The sequence below is a fragment of the Prenolepis imparis genome, unplaced genomic scaffold (assembly GCF_030444845.1).
Source record: "Prenolepis imparis isolate NDT839.2.m4 unplaced genomic scaffold, iyPreImpa1.0 SCAF_4, whole genome shotgun sequence".
In the NCBI taxonomy this organism is placed as follows: domain Eukaryota; kingdom Metazoa; phylum Arthropoda; class Insecta; order Hymenoptera; family Formicidae; genus Prenolepis; species Prenolepis imparis.
Genome location: NW_028141162.1, coordinates 11,008,878 through 11,025,630, shown reverse-complemented (window position 1 = coordinate 11,025,630; position 16,753 = coordinate 11,008,878). Strand labels below are relative to the sequence as shown.

The 16,753-nt window shown below is 32.0% G+C and overlaps 1 protein-coding gene across 5 annotated transcripts in view; it reads left to right on the top strand.

The window, feature by feature from the left end:
• Positions 1-16,753, top strand: part of LOC145935685 (agrin) — a 495,549-nt gene that overhangs the window by 387,181 nt on the left and 91,615 nt on the right. For all 5 annotated transcript variants that reach the window (XM_083037214.1, XM_083037210.1, XM_083037213.1 and 2 more), the window contains 7 exons: positions 126-320; positions 923-1,096; positions 1,470-1,809; positions 2,127-2,354; positions 2,463-3,079; positions 3,283-3,694; positions 3,914-4,167. In XM_083037214.1, the coding sequence (XP_082893340.1) occupies positions 126-320; positions 923-1,096; positions 1,470-1,809; positions 2,127-2,354; positions 2,463-3,079; positions 3,283-3,694; positions 3,914-4,167 (2,220 nt within the window). The remainder of the gene's footprint in view (positions 1-125; positions 321-922; positions 1,097-1,469; positions 1,810-2,126; positions 2,355-2,462; positions 3,080-3,282; positions 3,695-3,913; positions 4,168-16,753) is intronic.

Below are 16,753 nucleotides of genomic sequence, written 5' to 3'. Positions count from 1 at the left end.
ATAATCGTTCTTACAATAAATATTTTCGGTTATAAGTCCTGATAAATAAAACTTGTCGTCGGAGAACGCAGAAGGCAGAAGGAAAGAAAGATAATGCCAAAACCGGAATTCACGAATATTTTCAGACGACCCTATGGTTAACACGGACTTCCCCGTTAAGAGATACACAGCTGTACAATACACCCAACCGGCGGCCGCTATTTCTCCATTGTCCAAATCCACGCGGCATCTCTTGGTACCGGAGCCGGACCCACGATATTATTATACTCATCGAGCTCATCAAGAGACCATCACCATCGACAGAGATAATTTAAAACATGGTAAAAGAAAAGTTCCCTTCCCTGAATTAGTTCTTTCTTCGGGCAATGTATTTTTTATTCAGAGAAATGAAGAGAGCTCTACAAAAAAATGAAAATAATCAGTCAGAAATTTTAATCCGTCTTCAGAAAAATGCCGCTAACTTTCTAGGCTTATAATTTTTTTCTGTTGAAGATTATAAAGCAAATTTAAAATTGATTAAATACTAAATTAATGTATTTTGAAACGATAAATTATAAATACAAATTTATATAATGTGAAGGTATACGTTTAATATTAATTTATCATTAATTGTGAATTAACACGATGAAAATATTAATGCTTTAAAATCGCTTGTAATGCTTGAAACGTGACACAATAATGAAAACTGACAAAAAACTTGACAAAAAATGAAAACTGTTGGAAAAATGGAAATTTATTTTATTCTAAATCTCGACATGAAATAATTTAACATCCGCTGCGCATCTGCTCGACAGTTTATTTTTCTCGATTGGAAGTTTTTTGATATAAAATTTCAAATTTTATTTTTTTTGTCGAAAACTATAAAACGTTCGAACTTTTTAAATATCTTGGTAGTGGATAACGATGAGATTAACTCTTATAGGAGTAGCCGCGTCGTATCGACCGACGCCAGCGACGATTCGAGTGGTCACCGCTCTCCTGGGTGATCTTTGTAACGACGACAAGGATTGCACAATACCTAACAGCGAATGCTCGAACGGCGGCTGCATCTGTTCTGAGGGCTATGCAGAAACCAGCGATCGGCAGGAGTGCTTCGGTGAGTCGAAGCCTCGATTATATATTCAATTATACTCGTTTTTTTCATTCTCTGATAAACTTTTCACTGTACAAAATATCCAGTCGACTAAATCTTATGTCAATGTTCCTCATTAAATTAACATTTATTTCAAATTAGTTGAACGAGTATTAATTAAGCATAATAATCATAATTAGGGTATAATATTAATATTAAGGAAGGAGAGAAGGAGTTAATTGAGAAAGTTTTGCGGAGTCTTAAGGCATATAATAATTCACCACGAGCCTCTGTGCTAATGTTCGATCGATTATACAAACTCGACTTCCATCCGATAAGTTATCAATGTTGCTGTAAATTGGAAGAAAATTAACTTACGCTTAATCTCCGTCATCAGCCAATTACGTGCCGGTGACGCCAACCGAGGAATTTCGCGCCTGCCTCTCGTATCCCTGTCACATGACCTCGACGTGCATCGACCTACCCAGCGCGACTTTCGTCTGTATCTGCCGGCCAAATTATACCGGACTGCTGTGCGACGAGGAGATCAACAAGCGGGATTACGAGATACCGTCCTTTGACGGTAAAAGCTACGTCAGGATGAACCGGCTGAAAGCGTATCACAGATTCAACATCGAGGTCGAGTTCAAAACGTACGCGGACAACGGAATCATACTGTACAATCAGCAGAAGAGCGACGGCACCGGCGACTTTGTTTCGCTGGCTATTATCGACGGGTCGGTATCTTTTGTCGCGATAATCCTTGGTCATGAAAATATGCTCTTTGAAGATTATCAACAAGCGTGTTGCGCAACGCGAACCAATCTCTTTCATCTTGTGCAATTTTATTTTTAAAAAACTTACAAGATTGATTAATTATACGATACATGCACTTTTTAGATTAAAGCGGTTTCTGTTGTATAAAAATACGAGATGAATATCTAATTGCTTGCGCTATTCACAAAAAATGAATTAAATTGAAACTCTGTTATCTTGATTAAATTTAGGATCAATATATCTGATCTGTGAAACTCATAATCTCAATGTGTCTCAGATATGTGCAATTCAGATATAACTTGGGAAACGGGCCTGTGACCCTCACGTCATCAGAAAGAGTGACCATGAAGACCTTCCATAGAGTGGCGGCTAAGAGATTCCATAGAGACGGAGTGCTGCTCTTCAACAAAAACGAAGACGTGACCGGGCAAAGTCAGGGAGTGCTGAAGTATCTGGATCTGAATCAAGACACTTTCATCGGAAACATGCCGACTAATTACACCAAGTAATAATCACGAATATTGAAATTGAGAAGGAAATTAACTAACGCTTTTGATTAGAGACTTTTGAAGATGAGATAAGATGCAAGATTGCGATTATTTTTTCCGAACAGAGTCTACGACAACATCGGCACCAATCACGGATTTCTCGGCTGCATACGTGACCTGAAGATCAATAAGATCGACGTGGATCTTCATGTAGGTCACGACAAGGACGTCCTCGAGAGCTATCGCGTGAAGGAGTGTGGCGACAACGCATGCGCCAATTTACCCTGTCAAAACGGCGCAACGTGTCAGCCGATCTTCGAGGAGGATCTGTGCAACGGCCGGGAGTGCAGGATGTTGCAGAAGAGGGGCAGAAGCAGGAATAATCGAGGCAACAAGGGCGGGATGAACATAATCAGATGCAAAGGTTCTCACTGCACGTCGGTCGAGCAGACGAGGACCAAGAAGAGCGCGAGGAAACGCTGCGTCAGCGGCAAGTGCGATTACGATTACGTCCTCAAGTACGAGAACAATTACGATCACATCAATTACGAGGTGGAGAAGTACGAGCCGCCGGACTACAGATGCATCTGTCCGCCGCAGTTCACCGGCAGGAACTGCGAGGAATCGCTGGATCCCTGCATGGGCGAACCTTGCCAGAATGGTGCCACCTGCGACATCCTGCCGCAGGGAGGATACGTGTGCAAGTGTCCTCCCGGTAGAACCGGCGAACACTGCGAGATCCGTAAGTGTGTTGCGATGTGAGAAAAATTTCAGAAAATCGAATCAAAAATAGCAAAATTCTTTGCTTGCCAAAAAGCATATTTATCTTTGTATTAAGATATAAAAATATTGATTTTTTTTAAATATCTATAATTTTATTTTAAAAAACCACAATATGCCATTTTTTATAATATTTTAAATTACTTTAAATTATGTCAATTTTAGTGGACGACGAATTGACGGAATTTTTGATTCCCGAGATAAACGGTAACGGATATCTGGAGCTGCCTTGCATGGAAGGCATCGCGAAAGCTTTCTCCATCGAGCTATGGTTCCTTACTCGCGCGAATGACGGTCTCCTACTTTACAACGGCCAGTTAAACAACGGCAAGGGCGATTTTATAAGTCTGAACTTGGTCCATGGTAGACTCGAATTCAGATTTAATCTCGGGAGTGGTATCGCGAACATCACGTCGCCGGATCCGGTCAGTCGCGATATCTGGCACTGCGTAAGAATCAGCAGACTCGGCAGAGAGGGAGTACTACAGCTCGACGATGGAATCGTCGCTAGAGGATTATCCGGAAGTCCTCTTACGGAATTGAATCTGGAGACGCCGCTTTACGTCGGTGGGGTCAAGTGAGTTTTATATTTTTATCGAGTTATACTTATTTCTACTACTTCCAATTATATTTTTTTTTTCGTGATAATTTCCAATTTTTCTATATCTATTACACTTAAAAAATTATATTTTAACACACATATACTTTATATCGCCTATTCGATTGTTTAAAATCTTTAAAAAATAATCCCAAAGCTGAGATATATATTCATCGCGATTGCTTCACACTCTCTTAGACATTGGCGGGAAGTTCATCGCCTGGCCGGAATCTGGACTGGATTGGTAGGCGCCGTGCAAAGGCTAATGATAAACGGCAAAACATATCAGAACCTCGCGGTGAATATTACTCAACACAACACGCAAATTTACGACGGTCTACCGTGTCCCAGCAACGAGAATCCTTGCCACAACGGCGGAGTCTGCCTTCCACTTCTCAATAGTTATCTCTGCAAGTGCGCCAATGGTTATAATGGTCTGCACTGCGAATATTGTAAGTTTTTTTCTTAATTTCATTATGCATATCTATTTAAGTTCTAGTCACATTTCTTTATACATATTCCTTTTCTTTTCTACTTTCTATTTACACACCAGTCTTTTAAATTAATTTATACTCTAATATATTTAAAAATTTATATACTCTAATTTATTTATTCTAATATATTTAAATTCATATACTCTCAAGTTTCGCTTATATTTCTTTATACATGTTTTTTTAATTTATCTCTACTTACAGATTCTTTTATTTATGATTTACTTATTTTTAATAGCATCATTAAATTTGCCAGCCGAAACTTTTTCTGAAATTTTATATATTTGAATATTTTCAACTTTTATAAAAAAAAATAAAAGAATTTGTACGCTGGTGTGTGCTTGATACAAAAATATTCTGTAAACAATGTGCTGTCGAAATATACAAGAAATGAATTTTTGGCTTGTCTTAAAATATTAAAAATCAACACTATGTCGCCGCGGACTCTATGCGGCGCATTCTTATATTATATATGTATATATAATAAAATAATTTGTACGCTGGTGTCTGCTTGGTATCAAAATATTCTTCAAACAATGTACTATCGATATATATAAGAAAAGGATTTTTGACTTCTTTTAAAATATTAAAAGTCGACACATGTCGTCGCGGACCCTACGCGGCGCATTCTTATATTATGTATATTAAATAAAAGATTTTGTACGCTGGTGTCTGCTTGGTACTAAAATATTCTGCAAACAATGTGCTGTCCAAATATACAAAATTTGAATTTTTGGTTCGTCAAAAAATATTAAATGTCGACACTATGCAACGCATTCTATTATGTAGAATTAATAAAAAAATTTGTACGCTGGTGTGCTTGGTACCAAAATATTCTGCAAACAATGTGCTTTCGAAATATACAAAAGATTAATTTTTGGCTCGTCTTAAAATATTAAGACTCGATACCATACCGCCGCGGATCCTATGCGGCGCATTTTTACATTACGCATTTTTATATTACTATATTTAGAGAAGCCAACAATTCATCGTTTGTATATTTTGATAGTATATTGTAAAAAGATTATTTTTATACCATACAAATACGAGCCTACAAATTCCTTTATTTAATATAGGTACATAATATAAGTCTGCGCGGTATATAGGGTCCGTGGCTATAAAATATTGATATTTAATATTCTAAAGAGAGCCAAAAATTAATCGCTTGTTTTTCTTTATAATACATTGTATGCAGATTTCATTTAAATCAAATAGGTTCAAGCCTACAAATTTTTTCATTTAATACACATAGCATAAGTCAGAGTTTTAATTGTTCCGCGATTATAAAGTATCGATTTTTAATATTTTAAAAGGAGCCAAAAACTCATCGTTTGCTTTTTTCAGTAGTATATTCTTTGCAGATTATTTTTATACCAAAAAGAATCAAGCGTACAAACTTTTTCAATTTAATACACATAATAAAAGATTGCGTTTTGTAGGAACCGCGGTGTAAAATATTTATTTTCAATATTTTAAAAGGAGCTAAAAATTCACCGATTGTTTTTTTCAGTAGTATATTCTTTGCAGATTACTTTTATACCAAAAAGAATCGAGCGTACAAACTTTTTCAATTCAATACACATAATAAAAGGTTGCGTTTTATAGGGTCCGCGGTTATAAAGTATTTATTTTCAATATTTTAAAAAAAGCCAAAAATTCACCGATTGTTTTTTTCAGTAGTATATTTATTACAGATTACTTTTATACCAAAAAGAATCGAGCGTACAAACTTTTTCATTTTAATAATATACCTAATTTTACGTTTTATATGGTCCGCGGTTATAAAGTATCGATTTTTAATATTCTAAAGAAGGCCAAAAATAAATTATTTGTTTTTTTTAATAGCATATTGTATGCAAATTACAACTATTAAGAATTATATTATGTGCATGTATTAAACAAAAATATTTGAACCCTCGAATCTATTTGATATAAAAGTAATTTGCAGAAATGTACTATTAAAAAAAACAACTGATTAATTTTTAGTTGTTTTAAAAATATTAAAAATCGATATTTTATATTCGCGAACCACATAAAACGCAGACTTATATTATGTGTATTAAATGAAAAAATTTGTAGCCTCGAATTTGTTTGGTATAAAAGTAATCTGTATGCAATGTACTATTTAAACAAACAAGCGATAAATTTTTGGTTCTTTTTAAAATTTTAAATATTGATACTTTGTAACCACGGATCCTATACAACGTAGACTTATATTACGTATATTAAATAAAATAATTTGTACGCTCGTATGTTTTTTGTACAAAAATAATCCATGTAATATCGAAATATATAATTGATGTATATTTCACTCGTTTTTAAAAATTAAAAATCGGCACTATATCGTCATGAACTCTGTTCAGTCACCGCGAACACCGTAGATTTATATTATGTACTTTAAATAAAATATATTTTAAATTTTATATTTTTATTATATAAAATATAATATTTAATTTCGTATTATAAAATATATAAGGCGTTAATTTGCTAATTATGTTTTAAAATAATAATATGTTAAAATTATTAAAGTTTATTATACAGGTATTATAACATATATTATTTAAAATATATATTATTAAAATAATACCTTATCTGCGATTAATATTTTTTAGCAGAAATCAGCCGATGAAAGCATTATTTTACTATTTAAATTTTAAAATCATAAAATGTTATAAAAATTAAAATAATAATATGTTTGAAATAACATGTTATAATATTTTAAATTTGTTCATTATTTTTGACAGTTATCAGCTGATTCCTATCAAAAAATATCAATCGAAAATAAAGTATTATAACATATCATTTACAATATATTACTATTTTAATATTTTTAACATATTGTTATTTTAAAATTTAATTAGCAAAGTAATGATTTATTAATATTTCTTGACTGAAATCAGCTGATTAAAGTGTTAATAATATGTTATAGTTCTCTAAATTCTATTAATATTTTTTGACAGTTATCAGCTGATTTCTATCAAAAAATATTAATCGAAAATAAGATATTATAACATATTATATTTACAACACTATTATTTTAATTCTTATAACATTTTTATTTTAAAATTTAATTAGCAAATTAACATCTTAATAAGCTGATTTTTCAAAAAATATTATTCGAGTTTAAATAAACTTTATAATCTATTTAATAATATTCTTTTTAATATAAAATGAAAGAATGGCGCGCGCGTAGCGCGCGCTTGTATCGTTCTAGTTAGAAAGAAAAAATGTATTTTCGCTCTTATAGAAGTTAAAAATATTTAAATACATAAAATTTCAGAAAAAGTTTTGGCTGCCAAATTTAACGATGTTATTAAAAATAAGTAAATCATAAATAAAAGAATCTGTAAGTAGAGAAAAATTTTAAAAACATGTATAAAGAAATATAACTTGAGTATATATGAATTTAAATATATTAGAATAGAATTTAGAAAGGAAATATGTATTTAAATAAATAGATATTTAGATTTTGAATTCTCAAGAATGTAAAATTATTTTTAATTTTCAATACTTGAATATTTAAGAAGTCATTTATTAATAATATAAAAAAAATCTTTATTTTTATAGTAATATCTTATTTTATTAACTGTTGTAATAAACTGTAGTAATAAACATGTAGGCAGATAATTCCATTAAAAAATAACTCAATAAGCTTCTTACAATTATTTTCATAACATAATTTATTTGAATAAATTATTTAAATAAATTATTTGAATAAATTATATCATGAAATCAATTCTAAGAAGCTTATTGAGTTACTTTTTAATGGAATTATCTACCTACATGTTTATTACTACAGTTGATAAAATAAGATATTACTATAAAAATAAAGATTTTTTTTATATTATTAATAAATGACTTCTTAAATATCCAAGTATTAAAAATTAAAAATAATATTACATTATAAAAAATAACAAATTATAATTATGTGAGCTAATTAACAGTCAAACATCGCTTAATTTGTACCTAAGTTTTTGTGCATAGAAAATGCACTTGAATAGACAGTGTAAGATATATTGTTCATCATCAATAATATATATATTTGTGCCTTTTGATACGCTTAAAAATTCGTCTGAGTTAGTAGGAGAATATATTTTGCGAAGAAGTCAATAGTTAGGAGTTACATATTGTGCAAAGAGATAATTAATTCAGAATTCACGAGCAGTAATGTTTGAATCTACCATATTTTCCTAAAACCACCGCGCTCCCCGCCATGAACTGCCATATATTTATTATTATTATTAGAATACCTCACAATCAGCAGAAGTGGCGGCAATTTTTCTGAACCCCGACTCTCGGCAACAGTCATAGATATTAACCGCAAAATAAGTCGATATAATTTATTATTCGCAACATTCTCGTTGCGAAAATTTAAAATTCAATAATACTGAGAAGGCCTGGAGAAACGCAGCCGGAAATATATGCAAAAAGGCCTATGTATGTACATTAGTAAAAAAAATGATATTTCTGATATAATTTTCACAACTACATTACCTTAAAATTTTTTTTAAATAATTTAACACTCACCAATTTGATGTGCGGAATTGTAGACAATGTTAATCTGTAAAAATATAAACGTATAAATATTATATAAAACAATTATTAAAATATTTAAATCATTTATAATATTTTAAATCATTTCTTGAAATATTAAAGTTAATTTGAAAATTTTAATATTAATTTTAATGTTTCAAAAAATGATTATATTATGCGCATAATTAACTTTTGTTATTTACTTTAAGATATTAAAAAACTACATAATTTGCAAAGAAATATTTTTTAAAGAAAGAGAAATAACTATAAAAAATATTTAAATTAAAATATTTTACAATTTATTTATACTATTAAATATTTTAATTAAAATATTTAATAGTAAAAGAATCTAATTACGCATTACATAAATAATTATATCTACATATCTCTTAAATATAATACAATGTAGAAATTGTATTTTATACATATACAGATATTTATTATTATTAAATTATTAAAAATTATTATATTTTTTATTAAATATTCTATTTCAAAATATAAAATTTAGGATATTTTATATTCATTATTATACAATATAAAATTTGAATCATTATCGCGAAGATAAATAGATAAGCTCACAAATAACAAATGAAAAGTTAAATAAATTATAAATTATATTTACCCTGTCGTTGCTCTGCCGTTGCTCGATGCCACCCCGGGCCTCCTCCACGTAGAAGCTTCGAAACACTTGCACTCGCGTTACTTTTTTTCGTTCGCGACGCGCGGTGACGTCCGGATTTTAAATATCACACATTTCGACGCGTTTCGATAAAACGCGAGAATCGCGAGAGCTTATTCACGCGCGAATAAAACCGATGCTCTGTTTTCGCGTCACCGCTTTTTTAAAGGCCCACTTATCGGAGGTGGGCCTAACCTCATCGAACGACGATGATGCGGCGACTACACCGAAACGCGCTCAGAGGTTAGGTCAGGAGTCGCCGATATTACACGAAATTCACGGGCACATTTCGCTATGTTTTATATATCACAATTCAACGACGTAGAAATCGCGGATCGACACGCCGAAAAACACCGGAAATTCACGTCGAAAGCGCAACGGTAATTCGACTCGCCCGTGCGATCGCGATCACGATATCGTACACGATTTCGCGACGCAATCGGTTTTGTACGATAATTAAGCACGCAAAAACACTAAACTCACATTTGTATTGTCGCGGACCGGCGATAAGCGTGCAAATGTTGATCGCGAACAACGAAAATGAACCTAACAACAGCCGTACAGGTGACCGACGCCGGACTGGCACTGCCAGTTATGAGACGCGCACCGCGCACCACGTCACACGTTGCGACAAGATGGCCGAGTCCCAAGGCGTAGTGGTGGGGGTCACAGCGTATGAATGGCGTGCAAGCTCGGAGCTCGGCTCGGCTCGGCGGTCCGAGCAACCCGAAAATTTGATAATTAAATTTTGAAATAATATGTTGTAAATTATATGTTATAACACCTTATCTGTGATTAATATTTTTTAACAAAAATCAGCTGATTAAGAAATTAATTTGCTAATTAATTTTAAAATAATAATGTTACAAAAATAAAAATAATAATGTTTTGATTAATATGTCATAATTCTTTAAACTCGATTAATATTTTTTGACAGAAATCAGCTGATAATTGTGCGCCGTATGGGGTCCACGGTTTAAAAATATTAATTTTCAATATTTTAAAGCGAGCCAAAAATTAATCTTTCATATATTTTATCAGTACATTATATGCAAATTATGATGGTACCATCAGCATACCAGCGTACAAACTTTTTGATCTAATATACGTAAAATTAATCTGCGCCGTATGGGATCCGCGGTTTAAAAATTTTAATTTTCAATTGTTTAAAGCGAGCCAAAAATTATTTTATCATATATTTTAACATTACATTGACTGCACATTATGATGGTACCATCAGCATACCAGCGTACAAACTTTTTGATCTAATATAAGTAAATTGAATCCGCGCCGTATGGGATCCGCGGTTTAAAAATTTTAATTTTCAATTGTTTAAAGCGAGCCAAAAATTATTTTATCATATATTTTAACATTACATTGACTGCACATTATGATGGTACCATCAGCATACCAGCGTACAAACTTTTTGATCTAATATACGTAAAATGAATCCGGGCCGTATGGGATCCGCGGTTTAAAAATTTTAATTTTTAATTGTTCAAAGCGAGCCAAAAATTAATCTTGTATATATTTCAACTGTACATTATATGCACATTATGATGGTACCATCAGCATACCAGCGTACAAACTTTTTAATCTAATATACGTAAAATTAATCTGCGCCGTATGGGATCCGCGGTTTAAAAATTTTAATTTTCAATTGTTTAAAGCGAGCCAAAAATTATTCTTTCATATATTTTGACATTACATTGACTGCACATTATGATGGTACCATCGGCATACCAGCGTACATACTTTTTGATCTAATATACGTAAATTGAATCCGCGCCGTATGGGATCCGCGGTTTAAAAATTTTAATTTTCAATTGTTTAAAGCGAGCCAAAAATTATTCTTTCATATATTTTGACATTACATTGACTGCACATTATGATGGTACCATCGGCATACCAGCATACATACTTTTTGATTTAATATACGTAAAATGAATCCGCGCCTTATGGGATCCGCGGTTTAAAAATTTTAATTTTCAATTGTTTAAAGCGAGCCAAAAATTAATATTGTATAAATTTCAACTGCTCATTATATGCACATTATGATGGTACCATCAGCATACTAGCGTACAAACTTTTTGATCTAATATACGTAAAATGAATCCGCGCCGTTTGGGATCCGCGGTTTAAAAATTTTAAATTTCAATTGTTTTAAGCGAGCCAAAAATTATTCTTTCATATATTTTAACATTACATTGACTGCACATTATGATGGTACCATCAGCATACCAGCGTACAAACTTTTTGATCTAATATACGTAAAATGAATCCGGGCCGTATGGGATCCGCGGTTTAAAAATTTTAATTTTCAATTGTTTAAAGCGAGCCAAAAATTAATCTTGTATATATTTCAACTGTACATTATATGCACATTATGATGGTACCATCAGCATACCAGCGTACAAACTTTTTAATCTAATATACGTAAAATTAATCTGCGCCGTATGGGATCCGCGGTTTTAAAATTTTAATTCTCAATTGTTTAAAGCGAGCCAAAAATTAATCTTGTATATATTTCAACAGTACATTATATGCACATTATGATGGTACCATCAGCATACCAGCCTACAAATTTTTTGGTATAATACACGTAATATTATTGTGCGCCGTATGGAGTCAGCGGCTTAAAAATTTTAATTTTCAATATTTAGAAACGAGCCAAAAATTAATCGTTTATAGATTTCAAGAGTACATTATATGCACATTATGATGGTACCATCAGCATACCAGCGTACAAACTTTTTGGTATAATGCACGTAATATTATTGTGCTCCGTATGGGATCCGCGCCATATAAATTTTAATTCTCAATATTTAGAAACGAGCCAAAAATTAATCGTTTATATATTTCAAGAGTACATTATATGCACATTATGATGGTACCATCAGCATACCAGCGTACAGACTTTTTGGTATAATTCACGTAATATTATTGAGCGCCGTATGGGGTCAGCGGCTTAAAAATTTTAATTTTCAATATTTTAAAACGAGCCAAAAATTAATCGTTTATAGATTTCAAGAGTACATTATATGCACATTATGATGGTACCATCAGCATACCAGCGTACAGACTTTTTGGTATAATTCACGTAATATTATTGAGCGCCGTATGGGGTCAGCGGCTTAAAAATTTTAATTTTCAATATTTTAAAACGAGCCAAAAATTAATCGTTTATATATTTCAAGAGTACATTATATGCACATTATGATGGTACCATCAGCATACCAGCGTACAAACTTTTTGGTATAATGCACGTAATTTTATTGTGCGCCGTATGGGATCCGCGCCATATAAATATTAATTTTCAATATTTAGAAACGAGCCAAAAATTAATCGTTTATAGATTTCAAGAGTACATTATATGCACATTATAATGGTACCATCAGCATACCAGCGTACAGAATTTTTAGTATAATTCACGTAATATTATTGAGCGCCGTATGGGGTCAGCGGCTTAAAAATTTTAATTTTCAATATTTTAAAACGAGCCAAAAATTATTCTTTTATATATTTCAACAGTACATTATATGCACATTATGATGGTACCATCAGCATTCCAGCGTACAAACTTTTTGGTATAATTCACGTAATAATATTGTGCGCCGTATGGGATCCGCGCCATATAAATTTTAATTTTCAATATTTAGAAACGAGCCAAAAATTAATCGTTTATATATTTCAAGAGTACATTATATGCACATTATGATGGTACCATCAGCATACCAGCGTACAAACTTTTTGGTATAATGCACGTAATTTTATTGTGCGCCGTATGGGATCCGCGCCATATAAATATTAATTTTCAATATTTAGAAACGAGCCAAAAATTAATCGTTTATAGATTTCAAGAGTACATTATATGCACATTATGATGGTACCATCAGCATACCAGCGTACAGACTTTTTGGTATAATTCACGTAATATTATTGAGCGCCGTATGGGATCCGCGCCATATAAATTTTAATTTTCAATATTTAGAAACGAGCCAAAAATTAATCGTTTATAGATTTCAAGAGTACATTATATGCACATTATGATGGTACCATCAGCATACCAGCGTACAAACTTTTTGATCTAATATACGTAAAATGAATCCGGGCCGTATGGGATCCGCGGTTTAAAAATTTTAATTTTCAATTGTTTAAAGCGAGCCAAAAATTAATCTTGTATATATTTCAACTGTACATTATATGCACATTATGATGGTACCATCAGCATACCAGCGTACAAACTTTTTAATCTAATATACGTAAAATTAATCTGCGCCGTATGGGATCCGCGGTTTTAAAATTTTAATTCTCAATTGTTTAAAGCGAGCCAAAAATTAAACTTGTATATATTTCAACAGTACATTATATGCACATTATGATGGTACCATCAGCATACCAGCCTACAAATTTTTTGGTATAATACACGTAATATTATTGTGCGCCGTATGGAGTCAGCGGCTTAAAAATTTTAATTTTCAATATTTAGAAACGAGCCAAAAATTAATCGTTTATAGATTTCAAGAGTACATTATATGCACATTATGATGGTACCATCAGCATACCAGCGTACAAACTTTTTGGTATAATGCACGTAATATTATTGTGCTCCGTATGGGATCCGCGCCATATAAATTTTAATTCTCAATATTTAGAAACGAGCCAAAAATTAATCGTTTATATATTTCAAGAGTACATTATATGCACATTATGATGGTACCATCAGCATACCAGCGTACAGACTTTTTGGTATAATTCACGTAATATTATTGAGCGCCGTATGGGGTCAGCGGCTTAAAAATTTTAATTTTCAATATTTTAAAACGAGCCAAAAATTAATCGTTTATAGATTTCAAGAGTACATTATATGCACATTATGATGGTACCATCAGCATACCAGCGTACAGACTTTTTGGTATAATTCACGTAATATTATTGAGCGCCGTATGGGGTCAGCGGCTTAAAAATTTTAATTTTCAATATTTTAAAACGAGCCAAAAATTAATCGTTTATATATTTCAAGAGTACATTATATGCACATTATGATGGTACCATCAGCATACCAGCGTACAAACTTTTTGGTATAATGCACGTAATTTTATTGTGCGCCGTATGGGATCCGCGCCATATAAATATTAATTTTCAATATTTAGAAACGAGCCAAAAATTAATCGTTTATAGATTTCAAGAGTACATTATATGCACATTATAATGGTACCATCAGCATACCAGCGTACAGAATTTTTAGTATAATTCACGTAATATTATTGAGCGCCGTATGGGGTCAGCGGCTTAAAAATTTTAATTTTCAATATTTTAAAACGAGCCAAAAATTATTCTTTTATATATTTCAACAGTACATTATATGCACATTATGATGGTACCATCAGCATTCCAGCGTACAAACTTTTTGGTATAATTCACGTAATAATATTGTGCGCCGTATGGGATCCGCGCCATATAAATTTTAATTTTCAATATTTAGAAACGAGCCAAAAATTAATCGTTTATATATTTCAAGAGTACATTATATGCACATTATGATGGTACCATCAGCATACCAGCGTACAAACTTTTTGGTATAATGCACGTAATTTTATTGTGCGCCGTATGGGATCCGCGCCATATAAATATTAATTTTCAATATTTAGAAACGAGCCAAAAATTAATCGTTTATAGATTTCAAGAGTACATTATATGCACATTATGATGGTACCATCAGCATACCAGCGTACAGACTTTTTGGTATAATTCACGTAATATTATTGAGCGCCGTATGGGATCCGCGCCATATAAATTTTAATTTTCAATATTTAGAAACGAGCCAAAAATTAATCGTTTATAGATTTCAAGAGTACATTATATGCACATTATGATGGTACCATCAGCATACCAGCGTACAAACTTTTTGATCTAATATACGTAAAATGAATCCGGGCCGTATGGGATCCGCGGTTTAAAAATTTTAATTTTCAATTGTTTAAAGCGAGCCAAAAATTAATCTTGTATATATTTCAACTGTACATTATATGCACATTATGATGGTACCATCAGCATACCAGCGTACAAACTTTTTAATCTAATATACGTAAAATTAATCTGCGCCGTATGGGATCCGCGGTTTTAAAATTTTAATTCTCAATTGTTTAAAGCGAGCCAAAAATTAAACTTGTATATATTTCAACAGTACATTATATGCACATTATGATGGTACCATCAGCATACCAGCCTACAAATTTTTTGGTATAATACACGTAATATTATTGTGCGCCGTATGGAGTCAGCGGCTTAAAAATTTTAATTTTCAATATTTAGAAACGAGCCAAAAATTAATCGTTTATAGATTTCAAGAGTACATTATATGCACATTATGATGGTACCATCAGCATACCAGCGTACAAACTTTTTGGTATAATGCACGTAATATTATTGTGCTCCGTATGGGATCCGCGCCATATAAATTTTAATTCTCAATATTTAGAAACGAGCCAAAAATTAATCGTTTATATATTTCAAGAGTACATTATATGCACATTATGATGGTACCATCAGCATACCAGCGTACAGACTTTTTGGTATAATTCACGTAATATTATTGAGCGCCGTATGGGGTCAGCGGCTTAAAAATTTTAATTTTCAATATTTTAAAACGAGCCAAAAATTAATCGTTTATAGATTTCAAGAGTACATTATATGCACATTATGATGGTACCATCAGCATACCAGCGTACAGACTTTTTGGTATAATTCACGTAATATTATTGAGCGCCGTATGGGGTCAGCGGCTTAAAAATTTTAATTTTCAATATTTTAAAACGAGCCAAAAATTAATCGTTTATATATTTCAAGAGTACATTATATGCACATTATGATGGTACCATCAGCATACCAGCGTACAAACTTTTTGGTATAATGCACGTAATTTTATTGTGCGCCGTATGGGATCCGCGCCATATAAATATTAATTTTCAATATTTAGAAACGAGCCAAAAATTAATCGTTTATAGATTTCAAGAGTACATTATATGCACATTATAATGGTACCATCAGCATACCAGCGTACAGAATTTTTAGTATAATTCACGTAATATTATTGAGCGCCGTATGGGGTCAGCGGCTTAAAAATTTTAATTTTCAATATTTTAAAACGAGCCAAAAATTATTCTTTTATATATTTCAACAGTACATTATATGCACATTATGATGGTACCATCAGCATTCCAGCGTACAAACTTTTTGGTATAATTCACGTAATAATATTGTGCGCCGTATGGGATCCGCGCCATATAAATTTTAATTTTCAATATTTAGAAACGAGCCAAAAATTAATCGTTT